The 16,142-nt window shown below is 45.2% G+C and overlaps 1 protein-coding gene across 1 annotated transcript in view; it reads left to right on the forward strand.

Annotated features, from left to right (window-relative positions):
* Window positions 1–15,186, forward strand: part of pard6a (par-6 family cell polarity regulator alpha) — a 38,181-nt gene extending 22,995 nt beyond the window's left edge. Inside the window, exons 3-6 of the mRNA XM_069718612.1 lie at window positions 4,652–4,941; window positions 5,562–5,687; window positions 6,598–6,797; window positions 10,695–15,186. Of these exons, the coding sequence (XP_069574713.1) occupies window positions 4,652–4,941; window positions 5,562–5,687; window positions 6,598–6,797; window positions 10,695–11,016 (938 nt within the window). The 3' untranslated portion in view covers window positions 11,017–15,186. The remainder of the gene's footprint in view (window positions 1–4,651; window positions 4,942–5,561; window positions 5,688–6,597; window positions 6,798–10,694) is intronic.
* The last annotated feature ends 956 nt before the right edge of the window (window positions 15,187–16,142 follow it).

The following is a 16,142-nucleotide window of genomic DNA, read 5'->3' on the forward strand; positions in this document are numbered from 1 at the left end:
GAGAAACTGCCTCTTTGTTTGTTTGTTCTTGTTGTACAACTAAATAGCTGTGAAGACTTGATATTAAACCGGGCTGTGTGTGTGTGTGTGTGTGTGTGTGTGTGTGTGTGTGTGTGTGTGTGTGTGTGTGTGTGTGTGTGTGTGTGTGTGTGTGTGTGTGTGTGTGTGTGTGTGTGTGTGTGTGTGTGTGTGTGAGGCTGTGAGGATCTCAGTCTCATTTGTTTCTACAACAGTGAAACAAACTGAGGAGACGAGAGGAGTGAAAGGATCAAACAATCAGTGTTTTCACTTCTACTGACACGTCTGAGGGATTTCATCTGAAGACATCCAGATAATCAGGTCAGAGGTCAGAGGTCAGAGGTTAGAGGCGCTGTCCTCACAGTTTAAAATATCATGTATGAAGAGTCCAGCAGGACAAACGTGATCCTTGTTAAACATGAAGCTGGTTGAACAGGTGCTGCATTGCTGACATACTTCAGTGTGAGGCGTTCAGGTGTCAGACACACACAGCAGAGGTGGGCGGAGCCAGCAGGCCCAAAACAACAGTCGGATGGAGCTCACCAGGATCTCCACCGTGATCTCCTCCCTGATCTCCTCTCCTCTGTGATCTCCTCCCTGATCTCCTCTCCTCTGTGATCTCCTCCCTGATCTCCTCCGTGATCAACATAAGTTGAAACAGCTGATTTATTTATTTTGTGGGTGGAGGTTGAAGATGTGCTGTCAGCAGGTGTTTGATTGACAGCGACATTCTGACATTCTTTAATGAACAGTCCATGTTGAACTGCAGTCAGACAGACGTGTCTCCTCCTTGCCTCCTTCTTGTCTCCTCTTTGTTTCCTCCTGGTTTCCTCTGTGTCTCCTTCTTGTCTCCTTGTCTCCTCCGTGTCTCCTCATTGTCTTCCCTTTGTCTCCTCCTTTTCTCCTTATCCTCCTTGTCTTCCTCCTTGTCTTCCTCCATGTCTCTTCCTTGTCTTTTCCTTGTCTCCTCCATGTCTCCTCCTTATCTTCTCCTCGTCTCCTCCTTGTCTCCTTCTTGTCTTCTCCTCGTCTCCTCCTCGTCTCCTCCTTGTCTTCTCCTTGTCTCCTCCTCGTCTCCTCCTTGTCTCCTCTGACAGTAGTTGCTGAGACCCTTCCTCCTCTTGTTTTCCTTGTTCCTTTAAGTGGTTTTCCATCATATATCAGATGTTTGTGTTTGTGGGTGTCAGAGATTGTTTGTGTGTCTCCTCCTGAGTATCAGAGGTTGTTTGTGCGTCTCCTCCTGAGTACCAGAGGGAGGAGGCGCACGGCAGTCCTTAAAACAGGGAGATATTTCAGGATGAGGGGTGAGCTGGCTGGAACTGGAGCATTTCATTCATCAGGGTCATCACACGTGATCTGTGACATCACAGCAGTTGTTTTCCATCAGCTGGTAAAGGCACATTTTATTCAAATAGTTTTCAGGAGCGGAGATGTCTGTCGGCTCACAGGTCGCCAGGTGGGTTTGTTTGGTTCAGGGTTCATAGCAACACAGGAAAACAACAGGCAGATGTCTGTGTGCTGCTGTCGATGCTCAGGAAGGAAACTGGATGCAGTTGTATTATAAAAGTGTAAAAGGGTCTGGTTGGGAAATGTGGCCAAACACACACAGACAGAAAATGACGTCTGGAAACAGGAAGTGAACGGCTGCCGTGTTCTCCTCGGAGATATTCAGAGTCCAGGGAGCTTCTGTAAAACCCGGTGAATGACGGAGGACCAGGGAACAGTGAGCAAGAATCCTGGAGAATCCAGTGCGGCCTTCATGTTTCTGTCAGCCTGTGAAAAATCCAGAGATCAGTGGACGCTCAAAGCTGCTCCTGCAGCACGATGAAGGCTCTCAGTCCGCCTTGCGATGGCGGCTCAGACCTCAGAGAAGGAGACAAAAGAGAATCATCTGCCGCTGAACAACAACGGTGGGATTACAGACTGAGATTAAATCTGTCTGCTTTAAATCTGCTTCAGATCCTGGATCCTGACTCTCCACAGCCTGCTGCACATGCAGAGGTCTCCAGAAATCCCCCACAATCCCGGGATATTAATCTTTAATCAAGACAAGATAGTTTCCAGTCTACATGAAGACACGTATTGTAAAATGATGGTGAATGTTTTTGCATCAGATACTGACATCTGATTAGATTCCATTCGATTTGTTCTCCTTCTCATGTTACACTTTGCAAAGCCAAACTTTGAGCCTCTCCATGCGTCTCCTTCAGGTGGGCCATCTTGAGGAGACAGGCCTTTACTCCTCGTCTTTTATATATCTGATCCTGCTTTCTAATCTGCTCCACTTTTAGTTTTTGATGATACAAACTCAGTCTTTCCTTCATGTTCCCTCGTTGTCTCGATAGTTTCAGTGCTGTCTGTCGTGCATCAGACAGAAATCTGTGACACTTTTTCTTTCTGCTCGTCCCATGTCTTAATTAACACCTCCTGCACATCTGTCCAGGTGTTTGGACAGGGAGACTCGTGTATTGTTTTGTATCGAGTGTCTCTTGCATGACTTCAATGACGATGAAGTCGGAGCAGTTGGAGATAAGTAGTGAACAGAAGCCGTATTTCTGTCGAGCAGCAGAGGGCTCAATTAGTTTATGGGCCATTATATAATATATCACTATGTTCACTGTGACTTAATGGTATTTCATAATCATACTAGTGGTCATAAAAGTATAATATTCATCAAAACTGATCTGGAGGTTAAAGTTGAAACGGTGAATATTAGTTTGAGTCCGTTCAGCTGTACAGTAGTAGTTAACAGCAGAGGCAGCAGCAGCGTGTGTCCTCTTTAAGCTTTTAACGTGTTTCTGTTTAACTTGTGATTCATACAGTAGTTTAAGAAGCATGAAATCCTGAAGCTTCAGCAGTAATAAGTGCAGTTGAAGTGATGGCTGATAAAGTTTTAAAAGCAATTTTCAGTGAATAAAATAGTGAAATTTAAGACTTTCAAAGTTACAGCAGAATTAATTTGTGTTTAATGTCCCATTTTTATATTTTACACTTTTATTGCACCAATAAAAAAAAGTGATGCCTATAAAGAAAGAGGTTGTACATGCATGATGAAGTGTGGAGTTAGAAAATGAAAGTGAATACTGGAATTCAAATATTTAGAAATTCCCATCCGCACATACGGTCAGTGTGAAGGATCCAAATATGAAATCCGACACAGAGGATAATATTTTTGGACTGAAATCATATTAAAGTTCCTCCAAACAAAAGTGCAGAAAAATATTCAAATGCTAACAGAGCATGGATTAGATTATGTAGATAAACCGGTGATGGTGCTCTGAGAGTGTGTGGATAACCCCGTGTGTGTGTGTGTGTGTGTGTGTGTGTGTGTGTGTGTGTGTGTGTGTGTGTGTGTGTGTGTGTGTGTGTGTGTGTGTGTGTGTGTGTGTGTGTGTGTGTGTGTGTGTGAGAAGGTGTGTGTGTGTGTGTGTGTGTGTGTGTGTGTGTGTGTGTGTGTGTGTGTGTGTGTGTGTGTGTGTGTGTGTGTGTGTGTGTGTGTGTGTGTGTGTGTGTGTGAGAAGGTGTGTGTGTGTGTGTGTGTGTGTGTGTGTGTGTGTGTGTGTGTGTGTGTGTGTGTGTGTGTGTGTGTGTGTGTGTGTGTGTGTGTGTGTGAGAAGGTGTGTGTGGATGAGGGTCGGTGCTGCTGGAGGTTCCCACTGACGACCTGCCAAACACAGAGCTGCTTCTCACCAGCTGCCTGTTCATTGTCATCAGATCTGCTCGGGCAGGTTTTTAGTCTGTCAGGAAGCTTTCAGCAGCTACAAGACGCAGTAATTTAATTGGTGCCGGTTTGAATAAGAGAATTGAACATTTAACATCAGATTATAGTTTTCGGATATGCTATAGAAAATAAGAAAAGACCTGAAGGGACAGTTTGGAACGAAGGTTGGGACACGTTTTTTGAATATTCGAATAGTTGTTTGAATATAAAAAAATCTATGAGAATGTTTGACTATCGTTCTTCCTTAAATCCTATTTTTACTGTCGCATGGTAGTAATGTGTGACTCTCGCCAGAAGGTGGCAGTGATGCGCCTAAAAGCTGCCTGCCAGTTGCCATTAAACAGCATGAGGAGAAGAAGAGCAGTTGCTGCCAGTCTCCAGATATTCCATTTAATAATCAATATTCGAATAGTACTTTTACTTGAAATGTCCATCTCTATTTGGAACATGATTATATTTCTGGTGAAGCATTTTTATTTCATGGCAGTTAAATGAGCACTTTGCAGCTCTCACAATGAGAATACAAAACACATATCATTACAAAAAATAAGGATTATAATGTTTTACACTTTCTAGAAAATGTTTGTGTATACTTCATAATAACTTCAAAATATCTATAAATATAGAAGCATGTATTCTATATTGTCATTTGGAAATATGAAAGTGGCCTTCTTTGACATATTTGAACAAATAAACATTTGATCCATTTTCATGGTTTACATTTTTTTTTAAAAACAACTCCAAGTCCCGTCCTACATTTATCACAGATCCATCTAACAAGAATCCGGGTTCCTGTGATCAGAACCTCCTTCTTAATGGACTTGTGGAAACCTGTCTGATATAAACCCGAGATGAGTTTCCCCACATGAATAATAACCTGTTATCTCTCTCCGGCTGTGTTTCTCCCCTCAGAGGATGAACCTGTAGTTTTTGCCACCAACTCCCTCCAGAGGCGGAAAAAGGGGCTGGGCTTAACCGGCCTGCGCACCACGGGCTCAGGCTCCACCCACTCCAAGAACAAATCGGGCCTCATGATCGGGCGACCGCAGAACTTCCGACAGATCTCGTCCATCATTGACGTGGACATCTTGCCCGAAACGCACCGACGGGTTCGGCTGCACAAGCACGGAACACACAAACCTCTGGGCTTCTACATCCGGGACGGGGTGAGCGTGCGGGTGACGCCGCAGGGCGTGGAGAAGGTGAGAGTACAACCACACCCCACCCGACATAAAAGAAAAGAAAAAGAAAATCACAGTTTCATGCAGAGAATTACACCTTTTTTGTTGTTTTAGAGATCTAATTGGAAAATTCAAACTTTTTCGGGTTATCGAAAAAGTTTGAATTTGAATAACAAATTTAACAATTTAACAAAAATAAAAAAAATTTGAATAACAAAAGGTTACCCGGACACAAAATTCACCGTTCGCTACGTTTCCAGGACAGCAGACTAAACAACAGGACCTTTTTTTTATTATTATTTCTTTAAGAAATAAACATATTCAGAAATGCCTGTTTGACCATAATTGTCTACGTGACAGTTAAAACACTGAAATGCTGCATCAGAGCTGTTTACTGTCAAGTTTAAATTCATCAAATATTCAGCGGAGCAGTTTGAGCTCGAAGTCACAATAAAAAAAAAAAAAGTGCATATTAATTTCAAGATATGATACAGTAAAAGGTAACTGATGCAGGTACATCGAGTCAAACAGGCTCCTTCCCGACGTCTGTCTTAATGTGAGGACCAAACCAAAGCAGCAGCAGATGTTGGACGTGCCGTCCGTCTGGTCTGACGCTCGTGTCTCCTTCCGTCCTCCTGCAGGTTCCAGGCGTGTTCATATCCCGTCTGGTGCGCGGCGGATTAGCAGAGAGCACGGGGCTGCTGGGGGTCAACGACGAGATCCTGGAGGTCAACGGCATCGATGTAGCAGGAAAATCTCTGGATCAGGTGAACGTCACAGCGAACAGGAGTCGGAACGTCTCCAGACTCTCCAGTGCTTTTATATCCGATGTACGAGGGTGAATCAATAAGTTCAGAGACTGCTGCTCGCGCACGAAGCGCAGCGCCGCGACGTGCTCGGAGCGGCAGGAAGCTGTGACCCTCATGAGTAACTGGTGGAAGTTTGGTTACTTGATCATCATCAGTTCCTGAGTTACACGTGTTCTGAGTGACGTTCACGTCTCCGAGGGGCAGAGCGTCACCGTCTAAAACTGAAAAAGGCGCATCAGGTCAGGAGCAAGCAGGCGAGTTTTCTTTGCCATTCGCGGGGCTGTGTGCCGTGAATTCATCCCAGGACGGTCGGAGTGAAACCTCGGAGCTCTGCTGGGACCTTCTGAGGAGAAACGTTGAGTTCAGATGACCCGAACTGTGGCGCCATGGTAACGGGGTTCTCCAACATGACGGTGCGCCATGAAAACGCACAAGTTTCTCACCCACAACAACACAATCGTCACTCCTCACCTCTCCTACCCACCGGATTTGGCTTCCTGCGATTTCTCTCTGTTCCCCAGAAATGTTTCACAAACATTTATACGTTATATCTTTAGTCTGGGAGCTTTTTGATTCACCCTCGTACGTAACGTTTCATGTTCTGATGTCATAAACATCCTAACGAGAGAAAATCAACTCTAGTGTGGAAGACTGAAGGTGTTGGATTCAGCAGTGTTTAACCTCAGATTAACGAAACAGCTGACCGACGGCCTGTTTGAACGTTCTGATTGGAGGATCGGCTGAATTTATCAGCACGGTGATCTGACTTTATCAGACCAGGAAGTCAAATATGACATCAAAGCAGTCACATTTTTTTTCCGACCGGAAGGAGAGGAAACGGACCAACTTTTGTTTCTGTTTATTTCAGGTCACAGACATGATGGTGGCCAACAGTCACAACCTCATCGTGACCGTGAAGCCGGCGAACCAGAGGAACAACGTGGTGCATCGTGGGAGCAAAGCTTCGATGGGCAACTCTGGTTCCGTGGGCTCAGCCGGATCCGCGGGCTCCGCTCTGTCACATGACTCGCCAAGCCCCGCCTCCCAGAGCAACCCCATCACTGTGAGGTATGACATGTTGAAGATGCTGCGTGTTTGTTTAAGAGTGAGGACTCGGTCAGATGTTCTGGATTTCAGGGTGTAAAAGCCTTTAAAAGAACACTGAGATCCTTCTGACCTGGATTATGATGACAAATATAGAAGGTAGGTAGGTATTTACTTTATTAATCCCCGAGGGGAATTTTTTTAGAATTTAGAAGCAGGAGGAGGAGGAGCAGGAGGAGGAGGAGGAGAAGCAGGAGATTAGATGAATCATCCAGGTTTTAAAACACACAATGGATGGGCTGCAAAAAGACCCAACAGATGTAATATTATGTTTTGATGAACCATTTGTGCTTCATGAATTCTACACGCTGATCCTGATTGGTCCAAATAACCTCAACGTTTCCTGAAAAGCTGATTCATGCCGTGTTCCAGATGACAAACGGACAAATACTGTTCTTACATGTCAGGACTCTTACTTGAGTCGTGCAGGAACTTTAACAGAGTAGAGTTGTTTCAAATCACACACGTGTGTTCTTCACTGACAGGAAATAACCTCATCATGTGACCACATCATCCTCCAAAATATCTGCAGCTTTAATTATTTTACCCAGAAATCAACGTGTTTTCGTGTCCTCTGTTTAACACACTCAATAAACACGCTGATTCTTCAGCTGCAACTTCCTTTATTGATTTGAAAATTCTTTACCTCTCTACCCCCCCTTCCTCTACGGAGCCAAGATGGCGACCGTTTAGGGTGGAAAGTGTCCAGAGTTTCTCACTTCTTCTTTGTAGCGTTTTGAGTGATTCATCCTGGTACTTGTAGTGTTCTGATGGTTCTGTACTGGACAGTGTGAACACACTGATGCACTCAGAGTAGAGAGTTAGTACACAAGTACAACATCTGGAACACAAGTACAACATCTGGAACACAAGTACAACATCTGGAACACAAGTACAACATCTGGAACACAAGAACAACATCTGGAACACAAGTACAACATCTGGAACACAAGAACAACATCTGGAACACAAGTACAACATCTGGAACACAAGTACAACATCTGGAACACAAGTACAACATCTGGAACACAAGAACAACATCTGGAACACAAGTACAACATCTGGAACACAAGTACAACATCTGGAACACAAGTACAACATCTGGAACACAAGTACAACATCTGGAACACAAGAACAACATCTGGAACACAAGTACAACATCTGGAACACAAGTACAACATCTGGAACACAAGTACAACATCTGGAACACAAGAACAACATCTGGAACACAAGTACAACATCTGGAACACAAGTACAACATCTGGAACACAAGAACAACATCTGGAACACAAGTACAACATCTGGAACACAAGTACAACATCTGGAACACAAGTACAACATCTGGAACACAAGAACAACATCTGGAACACAAGTACAACATCTGGAACACAAGTACAACATCTGGAACACAAGAACAACATCTGGAACACAAGTACAACATCTGGAACACAAGAACAACATCTGGAACACAAGTACAACATCTGGAACACAAGTACAACATCTGGAACACAAGAACAACATCTGGAACACCAGCACAACATCTGGAACACCAGTACAACATCTGGAACACGAGAACAACATCTGGAACACGAGAACAACATCTGGAACACAAGTACAACATCTGGAACACAAGTACAACATCTGGAACACGAGAACAACATCTGGAACACCAGCACAACATCTGGAACACGAGCACAACATCTGGAACACAAGTACAACATCTGGAACACGAGAACAACATCTGGAACACCAGCACAACATCTGGAACACAAGTACAACATCTGGAACACGAGCACAACATCTGGAACACGAGAACAACATCTGGAACACGAGAACAACATCTGGAACACCAGTACAACATCTGGAACACGAGTACAACATCTGGAACACGAGAACAACATCTGGAACACCAGCACAACATCTGGAACACCAGTACAACATCTGGAACACGAGAACAACATCTGGAACACGAGAACAACATCTGGAACACAAGTACAACATCTGGAACACGAGAACAACATCTGGAACACCAGCACAACATCTGGAACACGAGAACAACATCTGGAACACGAGAACAACATCTGGAACACAAGTACAACATCTGGAACACGAGAACAACATCTGGAACACAAGTACAACATCTGGAACACGAGAACAACATCTGGAACACAAGTACAACATCTGGAACACGAGCACAACATCTGGAACACAAGCACAACATCTGGAACACAAGAACAACATCTGGAACACCAGCACAACATCTGGAACACGAGAACAACATCTGGAACACAACATCTGGAACACGAGAACAACATCTGGAACACCAGCACAACATCTGGAACACAAGTACAACATCTGGCACAACATCTGGAACAGAGAACAACATCTGGAACAGTACAACATCTGGAACACAAGTACAACATCTGGAACACAAGTACAACATCTGGAACAACATCTGGAACACCAGCACAACATCTGGAACACCAGTAAAACATCTGGAACACGAGATCAACATCTGGAACACAAGTACAACATCTGGAACACAAGTACAACATCTGGAACACGAGAACAACATCTGGAACACCAGCACAACATCTGGAACACGAGCACAACATCTGGAACACAAGTACAACATCTGGAACACGAGAACAACATCTGGAACACCAGCACAACATCTGGAACACAAGTACAACATCTGGAACACGAGCACAACATCTGGAACACGAGCACAACATCTGGAACACAAGAACAACATCTGGAACACGAGCACAACATCTGGAACACGAGCACAACATCTGGAACACAAGAACAACATCTGGAACACCAGCACAACATCTGGAACACGAGCACAACATCTGGAACACAAGTACAACATCTGGAACACGAGAACAACATCTGGAACACCAGCACAACATCTGGAACACAAGTACAACATCTGGAACACCAGCACAACATCTGGAACACGAGCACAACATCTGGAACACAAGTACAACATCTGGAACACGAGCACAACATCTGGAACACGAGCACAACATCTGGAACACAAGTACAACATCTGGAACACGAGCACCACATCTGGAACACGAGCACAACATCTGGAACACAGCATCGGTCAGGATTCATGAGTTCAGACTTTTTAAAGTGAACCAACCAACAGTGTTAAATATGAAGATCTTTCTGCTGCTTCAGTCCTGTCATGGCTGGAAGTCTGTTTACCTTCATGTCTTATCTGAAGAGGAGAGAGAACAAGAATCTCAACACATGAATGCATTTAATGCAGTTGTTTCAGCTCAGACCACCAACCTCATCAGTCCTCCTCTAGATGTGTCTTCTTAAAACACACACTGTCTGTATTTCATGGAAATCATCTGTAGCAGCACTTCCTGTCTGCTCGGCTCTGTCAGGTCATTGTTGCTCACAGCTGTTTGCAAAGACCATCAGCACACACACACACACACACACACACACACACACACACACACACACACACACACACACACACACACACACACACACACACACACACACACACACACACTCTCGCACACACACACACACACACACACACACACACACACACACAGCACACACACACACACACACACACACACACACACACACACACACACACACACACACACACACACACACACACACACACACACACACACACACACACACACACACAGGCGATTTGAAGCAGCTCCATCCTGTTTGGTGGAGACCAAACCGGAGCTGAAAGTGAAGTAGAAGAACACACGATGCATCTTTTATTGTTTTTTTATGTTCAACTTCTCTTTTAAACTGTAATTTCTAGATTCTGTCTTTAATCATTCGCCTTGTCACCTGTCGTTACCACAGCAACAGCATTGCAGAGGGAGACAGTGACGACGAAGATGACGACGGCGACCTCATCCTGGAGAACGAGTGCCTGACGCCGTACGACTCGCACCGCGTGACCAACAGCAACATCTCCAACCTCAACAGAGACTCGCCGAGCAACGGGGCGCACCTCTCCACGGTGGGGAGGCCCCTCCCACAGAGCGTCTCGTTGCCCAATAGCGTCGGAGCATCCCTGAGCGACAGCTCCATGATGTTGTCCAACCACAACGGAAACCCCGCCCACGCAGCCAGTAGCAGCCAAGAGAGCATGAGAGAGGACGGCAACATTATCACACTGTAACCATGACAACACTGACACCTACACCGAGGACTATATGGGGTGTAACAGCCACAGTGGTGTAACCGTGACAACAGCGGACTCTGCAGCACCCCGTTGACTGCGTGGTCGGGAACGGTGATCAGAGAGTTCTGATGTTGCTGCTCCGGTCTCAGCGGGTCAGCTCAGTCTGCAGACACACCGTTGGTACATGTCTGCAGGATGTGGCTGAGGTCATCGAGAGAGCTGGAGGTCAGGGGTCAGGAAGCAAAAAGTACAAAATATTGTTATTACTTTTATCATATAGTCTCCCTTTGGAAATGATTCTAACGCCATAACGTATCAACAGATTCACTTGGACTTATCGATCATAAGTAAACCGAGAAATGATTAGCGCTGCTCCTGTAAAAGCCATAAATCAGTTTGATGTCAACACATTTAGGAAAACGTCTGGATCCAAAACGACAGCAGCACCGCAGACGTCCAACGAAAGATGAATATCATGTAAAACATGAAAGGTTTCTATCATCCTGGAAGCAGCAGTTTGGTTTCTCCCTCGTTCTGAACTTCTCTGTGTTCGTCTGTAGAAACAGCTGAGAGCTTCGTTCGATGAGTCAGCACAAAGACGGTCGCTGGCGATCAGCTGGAAGCCGGAGGCTCTCAGAGTGTGCGTGCAGAGTCGACGTCCGATCTTAAACAAAAAAGAAAGAACTCTGTGATAAACCCGCGGCCTCTGATTGGTTCAGCTGCTTCAGAGCAGGGACAGCCACGATGTGATTGGCTCTGAGAGTTTTAACTAATCGCCACATCCTGTCATATTCTGTACGTGCACACAGAACGTATCACTCAGCGCCGGTCGGACAGGAAAGTAGTTCCCTAAATGTTCTTTAAATCACAAAACGGAAAAATAAGTCCAAAACAACAGAGACAATTAACTGGTTCAGATGCGTTCAGTGGGATTTTAAATTCTTTCCATTCCTATGTTTGCTCATCTAACTTTTTGTAATTATTTTGATTGTTTTATTCCAGCAAATTATCGTCATATTGTCAGCGGTTTAATTCAAGGCTAATTCTAAGATTATTTTTTTTTAAGTGCATAAAAAAAAAAGAAATGTGGCAGCTCTCAGTGTGGCTTTGAAAACACTTCGGAAACACGTCACATCCATCATCTGCACAACTTTTAATTCATTTTACCAACAGTTTTTCTGACGTTAATGAGGAGGAGGTGGGCGGAATTAAACCTGATTTCTTTCATGATTTTTTTTTTTTTTTTACACTAAATTTAAGAATAACTTTTCTCTTCAGCCAAAAAAACCCTCAGGAACAAGAGTCAAAATCAAATCAAGTTTATTGTCATTTAACCAAACATCTCGGAGGAAGGCAGAATCATGAAACTCCTGTCATGTTGAAAGTAGAAGTCTGAATCACGTTAGTGGATCAACACATCTCACAGGAAAAACTCAAAAAGAAGGAAGTATCTGTTACTCAATGTTATTTACACAGAGTGTGTGAGCCCTGCACTGGTGTGTGTGTGTGTGTGTGTGTGTGTGTGTGTGTGTGTGTGTGTGTGTGTGTGTGTGTGTGTGTGTGTGTGTGTGTGTGTGTGCGTGTGTGTGTGTGCGTGCGTGTGTGTGTGTGTGTGTGCATGCGCGACTACAGCACTGAAGGTGAAGCAGCGTTGTCATGGAAACATCTCCAATCAAAGCCAGCTGCTTGTTATTATTCAGATGAAGCACTGAGTTTGGAGATCAAACCAACAGGAGTCCTCTGAGCCCGGCTGATCGATCAGCTGATCGCCCGGCTGATCGATCAGCTGATCGCCCTGCTGTCTTTGTGCTGCTGCAGAAAATGATTTGAGTTGACCAGCTGGAGGAAACGGAGGGAGGCGTGTCCGCCGTCCTCCAGGTGATCGACAGGTACAGCTGAAGAACAGCTTAGATGTCAACAACTGCTTCATACACACACACACACACACACACACACACACACACACACACACACACACACACACACACACACACACACACACACACACACACACACACACACACACACACACACACGTACATTGTTCCTGTCTGTGTATCTTCGTGTAAAATAGACGATGTAAATGTTGTTAATGTGACAGGAGATTTTAACGACCCGAGAAGTTTTTATGGAAGAGAAAGATTTTATAATATGTGTAAAAATATGGAAACTATTTTTCTTATTCTTGTACTTTTGAATTGTGTGTGAGAGAAGACATGAGCAGTGTGTGTGTGTGTGTGTGGGGGGGGGGGGGGGGCTCACCGTGATTGTGTGTTTGTGCTCAGCAGACGATGATGTCACTGTCGACGGCGGGTGTTTTGTGTTCGTTGGAGTGCATGCCTAAATGTTCCATGTTGATGATGGAGATCCTGATGTGTTCCCAGGATGCAGTAGCACAGTCGTCTCGGGGAGGGGGGGAAGGGGGGGTCCACCTGTGAACTGCTTGTAACTCTGTGCATCTTTTATCTTTTTCGCTGTTTCGTGGTTGACATCCTGCTGACACAAACAGTGAGCTGACGATGGTTCCCGTGACGACGAGAGGTCGTGTTGGCAGTTTGATCGACTAGCAGTTTTTCACCACCGATGTTCGGTACGGAGTAAAACCACGACGGGCTGCTCATCCGTTTGAGAAGCTGTCGCCTACAAGTTGTTCCGCAGCATTAAAGGATCGGTCCGCTGTTCTCTGCCAGAGTCAGAGGTCAGGATCCAAGCCGGTCTCGCGGAAAAGCGTGAAATAGACACGCTCCATCCACCGCAGCAAAAACCTGAGATAGCCACGCTTTGGCCTCTGCAGGCGTGACAGTTACACGTTTTGTAGGTGTAAAATTTACACGCATGTAAAAGTAACGTAACGAAGGATCATATGGACCACGTTACTCTTAGAGTTGTTTTTTGTTTCCGAACCCCAACCACGTGTTTTTCCTAAAAGTTGCATTTCCCTGTAAATCACATGGCTGTGTGCGTGCAGTAGGTTTCATTTTCATCCACTACAGGAAAACGTGAAACTGTCACGCTAAACAGGCCAAAGCGTGTCTATTTCACGCTTTGCCGTGAGGATCGGTGTATCCCCGAGCACGCAGTCAGGACGTGTTCATCCAAACCGAGCTCAAAGAAACGAAGCGGAGGGAGACCGCGAGCCTCGAGTTTCCTTTGTGGAGGAGGTTTAGAAAACAAGAGGTGACCGATGGCTGCTGGTGTGTTCATGTCGCCAGATGAACCCGAAAACTTTTTCTTTTATCTCCATAATCGTGGAGTGAATTTAGAAGCTGCCTCATCTTCACTCTGTCAGTAACGTATTACGGAGAACAGACCCTGGATCTGCCTTAAATACTCCACTCACAGCTCGGCTGAGATGTCACGAGACAGCCAGTGTCTCCACACACACACACACACACACACACACACACACACACACACACACACACACACACACACACACACACACACACACACACACACACACACACACACACACACACACACACACACCTCTCTTCCCGTGGTTCTGTCTCCCGGTCCTGCAGAGTTCTGGATGTTTGTTAGCATCCAAGCTGAACGACCCAAACCGGCCCGGTTGAACACTTCCTGTGAACACTTCCTGTGAACACTTCCTGTGAACACTTCCTGTGAACACTTCCTGGACCTCCCTCGGTCCCGGACGAGCAGAAATCACGCTGATCCTCTGACTCTGACTCTGGATTGGAGAACAAACACCCCAAAGACATCAGACTGTTCCTTTAATTAGTGCAACCTGGATCAGCTCCGACACCAGTTCTATAAGAACGCTGCTCTGCTGTCCGGCTCGTTGACCTTCGCGGTGCTAAAAGTTCCCGACTGTCGACGGTTTTTAGAAAAATAAAGGAAGTGCCTTTTTGAAGTGCAGATGCTTACGTTTCATTGGCTGTCATGTCCCGTGTGATGTTCGGTACCAGGTCGGCCCGTCTCGGTGCAGCAGGACTTGTCTCATTGAACACGCGCGCGTGTGTGTGTGTGTGTGTGTGTGTGTGTGTGTGTGTGTGTGTGTGTGTGTGTGTGTGTGTGTGTGTGTGTGTGTGAGCTGCTGCTTCCTGAAGGAGTCTGACTAAACTGTGAATGTCATTTGGAGATCAGATATAATGATTATCAAATTATAATGTTATGCTAATAAAGTATTATTAAAGGCATAAAGAGAGTCGCCTTTCTTTTATTTCCTTCTTTATTAATCCCTCCATTCTTCTTCTTCTTCTCTCTTCACCGGGACTTTTCCTCCTTCCTGCTACTTTCTATTTCCTTCTGTTCCTTCCAGGTTCCTCATCACAGGCAGATCTCCTCTTCCAGCCTGTTCGCTGCTGCTCAGACCTCCTTCCACCACAAATGTGGGGTGAAGTTCACACTTTCACTCTTTCAGGCCTCCTGCCAGTTAAAAAAAAAGGAAGTAGGAAGAAATGTCTAAAGTGATTCCAGCAGCACCGGTGATGAAACCCTGCAGAAATGTGAGCAGTGGAAGCGGAGGTGATATCCATTACAGGATTAACGAAGCCGAGCGCCGCTGCTGTTTGTCTAGCGGAGGCTGATGGAGGCTGTTTATGTGGCTGCAGGAAACGTGGCTGAGAGCTCGGAGGTTGTGAAGAGGACAGACAGAGAGGGACAGAGAGGGACAGAGAGGTCACAGTGTTCGGATGGAGAGCTTCTCCGCCTCAGCGCCTCACCGGCAGCAGCTGTTCCAAAGGCCTTCATTCACCCGGTCGGTGTGTTCACGACCCGCTGGACCACCAGCCGGGTCCCGGGACACAATAACTCCACGACTAATCTCCCCCAAAGTGTTTACTGAACCCTTCAGAAGTTTCTATATTTTGTCATGAATATGAGCTAAAACATCATCACACAAGCCCTGAAAGAAGATAAAGAGAACTCATAAACACATGAAACAGGAATATTACTGATGAAAACCATCAATATTACATCATCTTTTTCTGCATTAACATAGAGATGGATATAGAAATATAAAAAACAAGGTCTGATAGAGATATTGAGTGAAAATAAGCAGGTTGATGGTGTGATATTTGGGTAATATTGTCTAATGTCTAATGTTGGGATCAGGAAAATGGAGGAGTGCATTCTCTTGTGTGCTGTTTTTTGTTGTT

The sequence above is a fragment of the Brachyistius frenatus genome, unplaced genomic scaffold (genome assembly GCF_029030835.1).
Source record: "Brachyistius frenatus isolate BFR_SWC_R1_liver_20210118 unplaced genomic scaffold, ASM2903083v1 Contig_194, whole genome shotgun sequence".
NCBI lineage: Eukaryota > Metazoa > Chordata > Actinopteri > Embiotocidae > Brachyistius > Brachyistius frenatus.